We start from the raw sequence: 8971 nt of genomic DNA, 5'->3' as shown, positions 1-8971 counted from the left end.
GCGAAACAAACTCCAACACTCGAACTGCCATTTCTCTGCCGCGGTAATGCACTGCAGTGTGTTTCAATGTAAAGTCCACATTGTAATGTCATAATTTTAGAACGCCACCTCTCCAACATTAACATTGGGAGCTATGTTGAATTGTACATGCATGTCAACTGGCTGCATATGTTTAAAGTACACTTTACCACTCACATGGAGTAGTGATATTGTTTACGTGTGTCCCTCCTAAATATATTTAACTTCCCGTGAAATATTTGATGCAATACATATTGCATAAATGCATGTATTTTAATGCTGAGATAGACGGGCTTGTACAGCTATCGGTGGGTATGTTGCTGGTGCTTTTTCTTGGAGGTTCCAGTAACACTGTTCAAGACCAGTTCATCACATTTTAAGAGTGGCTAAATGTTTGGGGTCATACGAATGACATTAATGTAGATCTGAAATGATCGATTCTCTTACCTGAGTCACAGCAGCAAACTGGCCATTGTTTCTAAAAATGAAGAGCAAAAGCAGACTAACATAACCAGACCTGTTCGGGTTTGACCCTCTTATTGCTGTTTTCTGAGGTTCATGAAATTCAGAAGATGCCAGCATTGACAATTTTGTTAACTCATAGTCCCCACTCCCACTGCTCAGCCCATGACACATGCATGAGATCACAGGTCGGGTGAGGGGGGGCACCAACGATGCTTCCCGCCCGGGGTGCAATCTGTTGTAAGACCGGCCCTGCATGTGATCCCTGGACACGGTTTTTAATTAAAAACATGTGCGGGGCGCCAGGACAGAGCGTCCATAAAGGGGCGATTTATGGAGAAATGAGAGGGATGACGTGTACCTTATTGTCTACTGGCTCGCGACGCTCCCCGGTCTATATAGTAGGCTTGTATGGATGTTTTCTTTTTGTCCTCCAGAACATACTTCAGCTGCGACAGAAATCGGCCGGGTGTTGGACAGAGCGTTGCCCAATTTACAAAGTCCTGTGTCTAGACTACTGTTTTCTGGGACAATTACTAGAATTATCAAAGATGGCGATTCTCTCGAGGTGAAATGTTTCTGGAATAACAGCGCCCACTTGCTAGGTACCATTGAGCAGTCAGGAAACGGACCAGACAAATGATTTAAAATCAATGAAAACCCCAAAACAGGCTGTGTGCACCCCGCCTAAGTTGTTCTAAGCATGCTAAGTCGCGTAGCTGGTTTGACTGTAAACAATGCAGAGGGCAAGGGTTGTACATCGTGGACCGGATAAACCTGCGAGGCGAGCACTGGGGTCGCGGCAAATCGCGAGGTCATCAACTCCATCGCACAAAGGAGGTAACGGTTAATTCAGTAGCTCCTCTGCACTCCGCTCTGCTTTTAGGCTCGCGGCTAGTTGCATTCTGGTAGTTGTAGTATTAATCCCACCGTCAAAGTAAAGGGCCGCAGAATGCTGTGTGCTTAACGCCAGCACGGTCAGCTCGTTGTATGTCAGCCATTACCCAACGGGAGAGCTCTGGACAGGTGACTACTTGTTATGTTTGACACCCTCAGTCAGTCCTGACATTTTATCCAACAGCACTTTGCCTGCTGGGACGTATATGTCCAGACACAAACACAACGAAGGCAAACGTGAGACTCCAGGTTACATAATGCAAATAGAATTAATATGAAGAGAATGTTTTGGATAGTGGCAGGAAAAAAAATATCGTAACCCAACGATGTTTTTTTCCAGCACTGAAACCACTGGACACGGTTGGCCGATAGTCTAGGACAGGGTTGGCTGTCACACGTGGCGCGAGTCGAGAAGGGAGGCAGCGATGACGCTCGCCATTTCTGGGGGCCATCCAGCCTTGGGGCGCACACCCACGCTGCTAGCTCACACTTTCAAGCAATGCATTTCGGAAATCTTCATCCATAGTGGTCTTCAGCCCCTAGTACAACCTTTTCGCTTAACAGCTGCCAGACCTGGACTGTTACTTACAGAACCGGTGCATTCGGGGAGCTGTGGTCTTTGTTCAGTTTAATTGAATCAATTAAGTGAAAGGGCCGGATTGTGAAGGTTAACAGGGTGGGCGCTGGAAACGTGGGTTCATGTGGCCACGGTCTAATATATGCCGTCTCAACCAGCAGCCCCCAGGCCCCAGCAACGCCCTTTGCGCGTGTAACCCCCAGCCTGGCACCCGAAGGAGGCGACGTTTGTCTAGAAAATCGTGTTTTGACAATATGCGTTAAAGGCGTCGCCGGTTCGTCGTCCTGTCCTTAGAGCTCTGGCAGCGCGGACTTTCTGGAGCGGGCTGCCATTTCCAGAAGGGAGTGGGTCCGGCCGCGCGTGTGTGCAGTGCAGGTGTGAGGGGGCGACCATGGGTGAAACTCGCCTGATGGCGTTGATCTGCGTTTGCCTGAATGCAGGTAAGTGGCCCGTATAGAAAAAGAGGGCCTTTAAGCACAGCAAGAGACGCGTTTATACAAAGGAGGGGGGGAAAGGAACATTCCTACTGGTGCTCGCAAACTGTGCCCTGCCAATTGTTGGTTTTGTTTTGTTTGGTATAGTATGTTCTGTTTCTGTACTCTTCGCATTGCGCCGAAATCCTCGCCGTAGCAGAGCCCTCAAGATTCCCTTGGCTATATGCGCCAGAAGGCCTCCACTCCTTCCTACTGCCTGCCCTACTCTCGCTCCACTATACTACCCTCTCCCGGCATCAAAGCCATGCCGTCAGTGGATCATTTAAGACCAGGCTTGCAAGCCCCCCGGAACCAGTGGTGACCCTCTGTATGTATGTGAACACTGGCTCATGGCATATATGGGCACAATTCTATTGCCCCCCCCCGTCTCACAATATTCTCTTTTTATGTTCCCGTGCACTGCCCCCCTCCCCAAGCCTCATTACTCCATCGCCCCCCTTCTCCTGGCCTCGTTCATTCTCTGTACCCATCCACCCCTGTACCCTCACCTGGCTCTGTTCAATCACTTTATCTCCCTCCATCTCAATCCCTCGCTCATGCTGCTGCCCTCCCTCACTCTCTGCTCTCCTGCCCCATCAGTGTTCAGGTTACTTGCCCCATCTCTACTTTTTTCCCTCACTATTCTGCCCTTCTGCCCTCTCCATTTCCTTTCATCTCCCTGCCGCAGGGCCCTGTGGATGTGGAGGGGGTGGGTTGGAGTTAAGGGGTCTTTCAAGCGCCGCAAGCAGCACCCACAAAAAAAGCGAATCCCTGGTTTGTTTTCAGATTAAAAAAAACAAAGTGAGCTCCTTTTTAAGTTTGTAATGTTCAATGACATTTCAAGTGTGTGGGGTAAGAACATTGGGGACATGCACAGAATGGATCTGCATGCTGTAGGAATTATCCTGGGGTATCCCCTCCTGTAATGTCCCCTCCCATCGACTTGAATCCTGCAATTTCCAACATTAGCTCCAGACATTGCCAACGGGTGGGAGGGGGTGGGGGAGGGGTGTCTCTAGCTAGAGTCGGACCTCCAACAGAGAAAACTGTAGAAAAACACAATTTTTTCAAAAGTATCATTTGGCCCTAAAAGTCATCATTGTGCAACCCTGCCCACTCTAGGCTCCGCCTCCATGACCCGGCCACCTGGGGCCCTCTTTTTGCCCACTGGACCCTTTGCCTTAAATCTGCCACTGCTGCGGCGGGCGGCCTCACCACGCTTTGTGCGTTTCCAGAGCAGTTGAGTGTGGTGGCTGTAGTAGAGGAAGAAGTTCCTAACCTAGCGGTGACCTAACTAGCGAGCCAGGTGACCAGGGTGAGGCGCGTCCTTCAGCATGTGCTAGGAATATCCGTGTTCTTGCAGTCACATGGCAGGACCTAGAGATCCATGTAGCACGCTGCCCGCCCTTCAAGGCCTAAATACCCGGGCACAGTAGAGGTACAAGCAGTCCTGCCAAGGTGTAGCCATAGAGCTGGCAGAGTCAGGAGGGTCGAGCCAAAGGGTTTGGCCTCTCTCTAAGGGTCAAAGACCTGCTGAACTACACAGTGTATCTGTATTGGTGGATACCTCTGTGGAACCTAGGTCCGCGCTCAGTAAATACCACCGTATTTACATGGCTGCCAAAAACATGGAATGGAATATTTTGCCAAACGCACATGTTTTTACAAACTAGAACAGTGCTGGGAATTTGTGGTAATGTCTGAAATTGAAGATTGGGCAAAAAAGTGTGGGGATTCTGACATATGCAATGGCAAGTGACGTCTTGGCTTCCAAACTGTAGTGTTGTACCACCGCATATAGGCACCATTCTTATATTGCCCACCACAACGTTACTTGCCTTTTGGTTAATTCGTGGCAACTTCTTGCATGGCACTTAATCACTCACGCACTGCAGGAGTGTGGGATGATACACGGATAACACTCCAGGCCTTTGTACGCTTTTGTTTTCGAGAGGTGGGAAGAGACATGGATGGCGCTGGAATGGTACAGGGGTAGTCGAAGCGCTGGTGTTTCAATGCTGTGCCGGAGTGGGGTCGACTAATTCAGGATGGGAGAAATTAACCTAGAATCGTGTTCGTTTTGCTCAGCTATGTTGGCAGGTTGTTTTATTATGTGATTTGTAACCAAACGTCTCTAGTTATCTGTTTTTACACCCTTTCCAAGCCTGTCAGTTGCATGCCATAACTCCACACCATTCCTGCTCTCTATTTCCACACACCCCCACACCCCGTAACCCCCTAGTTGGATTTGTATAGTAGTTGTATTCCCTTTTCGAGCAATGCCTGAGGGTTTTCATAGCTGAAAGCCAGGCCTCTCCTCCACCTCACCGAGACATGCATGTCAAATGGGCTCCGACGCATCTTCGACCCACTAATAGAAGTGGTTTAAAAATATGTCCATATGCATTTTTTATTTAAAATGTTACCAGCAATGGAGAAGGGAATACCTTTCAATAGCATCCGCATTTTACCTTGCACTGCCATGTTCCCTGTGTGACGTTTGCTAGCACCCCAGGCCATGTAGCACTATTTGAGAGTTAGTTAAGGCGGCAGGGGGCCAGGTGTGATGATGGAGGATGCTAACATGAACACACCTTCTCATGTAGCTACACGCTGTAAAATGGCGGCAGTGTAGAAAGGCTGGTCTCGTGTCACCCTAGCTGACCGCCCCTTCTCCCGCCTGGGCTCACAAGGTACTTCTCAGAAACTCCCCGGACCAGATCGGCCAGCTGGGTCGCCTTGGAAAGCGAGGGCCATTTGCTGCGGGGGTGAGGTGATCTCTACAGGCGGATCCCCAGGCAGGTGCACCCCTCCTGACCCCGAACAACGCCCAGTGCTTTGTTGTGGTTACAACCCCGCCGAGGCGCGGGCGTGCCTGACGAAGTAGAAGCCACAACCAGGTGCATAACGGTAATGGGGGAGGCCTTGTCACTCCCCTTTTCATACACAGGAGGAGAGCGCTGGCTGTCTAAAGAAGTGTCATAGACTTGCCTGCCCATTGACTAAGCTTCAGTGGAGAATTGCCTGGCATTTCGGTGCTGGACTGCCCCAGGGCAGGACAAAGACTGATATGCTTTGGATATTTCTCCTCTGTGAAAGATGGGGAGCTAAAGACTCTGGGCAAGTCTCTCATAACCAGGACTAATGTCTGGCTGAGCGACTCCCCCACATCTCCCTCCTTTGTTTTTTGCATAATTTAAGTAATTTTGTGTCTTCCCCTAAGCTACTATGGGAATCCAGGCGTGGACCCCTTGCTCGCTAATGATATGATAGGATAGTTCATTTAATTTGGAAAAATGAAGAAAAACGGGACTATGACTTAATGGTTGACTGAGTTCGCCTAAGACTAACCGGGGAAGTAGTTAAAACAATACACTTTATTTACCAAAATGGGCCCTGTCAGGTGGAATACCAACACATTCTTGAGAATTATAAAGAAAAAAAAACAAGGACTCAAAAACTGTCATTTCTCAAACACTCATGTACTTGATCTTGAAGTCCTTCAAAAAAAGCGACAAATGAGAAGTGATGTTGGGGCGTGTAGCAAAAATAACAGCTGTGAATATCTGAAGAAAAGCAAAGCTATAAAACAAGCTTATAAGAACTGTCTTAAGACACATAATATGATGATACAAAGAGACGCGGAAGTAATGATTGCAAAAATGAAAAATAACACACGCGAGTTCTGGTCTTTAATCAACAACATTTCTGGTTCTCAAGTTGTTGTATATGAAGAAAAGGGCATCACAAGATCTGCCTCCCCAGAAACTAAAACACTGGGACTTGATATTTGCAAGGGAAGACCTCTACGAGATAATTACTAAACTAAGTACATCTCGCGCTCCTGGCCCGGATGGGCTCACAAACTTTACTTTAAAGGAAAGCCCAGAAACATGGACTGATTTTTGTTACACCCTGTTTCTTAGGTTACCATCGACCGTGCCACACCAGCCAGCTGGAAAAATGCAATCATTGTTCCGGTCTTTAAAAAAGGAAATGGGTGTAACCCCAAGGATTATCGACCGATTGTCTTACTTGATGTTCTGAGTAAAGTGTACGCTACATTACTGAAAAACCAACTCCTAACCTGGAGTGTGAACAATAATCGTGTTGACCAGAGGCAATCTGGCTTTGTCAAAGGGGTCGGATGCAGTTTGAATCTTTTTATTGTTAACATTTTAAAAATGGAGGCAATTAGAATGGGGCAGCAGATCTAATTAGCAATAATTGACTTATCACATGCTTTTGATAGCATAAATCGCGAATTAAGGGTCAAATTAACCAAGTGGAAGTGTCCTCCGAGTCTTCTTGCTGCGATGAAAGAACTCCACACCATGACAACTATCAGAAATAGACTCGATCGATCTGGAAAACTCTCCGCTCCCATACAAACGCAATGTGGTGTCAAGCAAGGCTGCCCCCTTGCTGCCTGCATCTTCAGCCTATTTATTTCGGACATTGATCAAACCATCAATAGTACGTTATCCTTTCCACCAAAGATAAACGGCCTGAATGTAAGTCATTTGCTCTATGCGGACGATCTAATCTTGTTAGATGTAACTCCAGTTGGCCTGCAGAGGAAGTTAAACGCCTTAGCAACATATGTGAGCATGAATGGATTAAGTATCAACGTAGCCAAATCGGAAATTTTGGTGCTCAGATCTGCGAGGCCAAAAAAAAGCTGCGTCGGACTTTCATTGGCACATAGACAATATACAGCTGAAACCAATAACGCATACAAGGTACCTAGGGATGCAAATTAGTGCTAGTATGAATGACGATCCGTGGGTACAATTGACAAAAACAAAATGCCGTCAACTTGCCAGTCAGGCCCTAGTGTTAAACAGTAAATATGGAAAATATTCACTTCTTCCTGTTTTGGCTTACTTTGAACAAAAGGCTGTTCCGGCCATGATCTATGAAGCCGAATGTGCACTAGGCTGTCCTGCTGAGCTATGGGACACACTAGAAAGTATCTTCTGGTCTAGAGTTCTCGGACTACCAAGAAACACCCCCATCAGCATGTATACGATATGAGCTCAGCTTGATTTCTATAAATACGAGTATGTTGGCATATTCTCTCCCTTTATCGGAAAATAACTATGAAACCAATCATGCCACAGTATAAAGTCGTGGAAAATCCAGGAAAACAAAATCCGAATTCAGTACTAGCCCAATGGGTCCAACGGAGTAGGGTACTATTGGCTGATTTTGAATTCTAGTTTTGACATGCTTTACACAAATCCTGACTGTGAAAAAATGACTATGGCAAAGAGACTGGTGCGAGACAACCGCCCGCAGAAGAATGTATACTCTTATGAAGCACGTACCTAGTGGGGAAAAAAAGGCCTAAATAAGATCCTTAGTGCCTGGAAAGTATTCCCAGACAGGAAGCGAAGGCGTCTTTATAATATGATCCGTTTTAACATGTTTAAAACGAGAGAAAGAACTCAACTGCGGTCAACAAATGAGGATGCATCAAATGAATGTCGGCTGTGTCAAACTGCAGACGAAACATTAAAACACCTTGTTTTATTTTGCACTGCCCTTCGTGATGAAAGAGAACTTCACTTTTGTAAACATATGATGGAAAGGCCAACAATATGTGTCGAAGACTGGTGGCAGTTAATGTTTGATGAAACAGATCGCAAACTAACCATTGCATTAACTTTATTTTTTTTTTAGAAGCAATGGTTATACGTCTAGAAAAGCAAGACAATGTGGGATGAGTCATTATTATTAATGGGTTTTATACTTATCATTGTTTTTATTTTCCTACTGTTGCCTAGATTCTGTGCTTCAGTGTGTATGGGCGACCTCTTGTGTTTGAATCTGTTCTATCCAACATTGATTTTAAATATCCTCTTTTTAAAGGTTTGTAAAAACGAAATAAATAGTTTGTGTATATGCGCTATATAAATAATGTGTTGCAAACAGCTTTAGAGTGGGCCTTAAAGAGGCACAGCCCCATCCTACTGATGAGGTCCAACCAGACGTGTATGGGGTTGCTGTTGGTACTCTTATTCAGTGGAGAATTGCCTAGCATTTCAGTGCTGGACTGCCCCAGGGTAGGACAAAGACTGATATGTTTGGGATATTTCTCCTCTGTGAAAGATAGTGAGATAAAGAATCTGGGTGAGTCTCTCATAACCAGGACTAATGTCTGGCAGAGGGACTCCCAGGATCCCCCTTGTTAATTTCCATATTTAAGTAGCTTTGGGTCTCACCCTAAGTTACTAGGGGAATCCAGACGTGGACCCCTTGCTCACTATTCTTAGGGAGACACTGCTCCTCCCTACTGATGAGGTCCAACCAGACAGAAACACGTGTCTTGGGTTGCTGTTGGTACTCTTGTTCAGAGGAGCATTGCCTAGCCTTTCAGTGCTGGACGGCCCCAGGGCAGGACAAAGACTGATATGTTATGGATATTGCTCCTCTGTGAAAGATGGTGAGCTTAAGAATCTGAGTAAGACTCTTGTAAACGGGACTAATATCCAGGCAGAGGAACTCCCAGCTCCCAGAACCCCCCCCCCCTGTTTTCTCT

At 46.6% G+C, this 8971-nt stretch overlaps 1 protein-coding gene across 1 annotated transcript in view; it reads left to right on the top strand.

Moving 5' to 3' along the window:
- Positions 1-1964: 1964 nt before the first annotated feature.
- Positions 1965-8971, top strand: part of LOC138580910 (serine protease 33-like) — a 130856-nt gene continuing 123849 nt past the window's right edge. The window contains exon 1 of the mRNA XM_069651840.1: positions 1965-2394. Coding sequence (XP_069507941.1) covers positions 2346-2394 — 49 coding nt within the window. The 5' untranslated portion in view covers positions 1965-2345. The remainder of the gene's footprint in view (positions 2395-8971) is intronic.

The sequence above is a fragment of the Ambystoma mexicanum genome, chromosome 3p (genome assembly GCF_040938575.1).
Source record: "Ambystoma mexicanum isolate Mex_15411 chromosome 3p, UKY_AmexF1_1, whole genome shotgun sequence".
Taxonomy (NCBI): domain Eukaryota; kingdom Metazoa; phylum Chordata; class Amphibia; order Caudata; family Ambystomatidae; genus Ambystoma; species Ambystoma mexicanum.
Note: the sequence above shows the minus strand (reverse complement) of the source record. Positions and strands in the feature narration are given on the sequence as shown.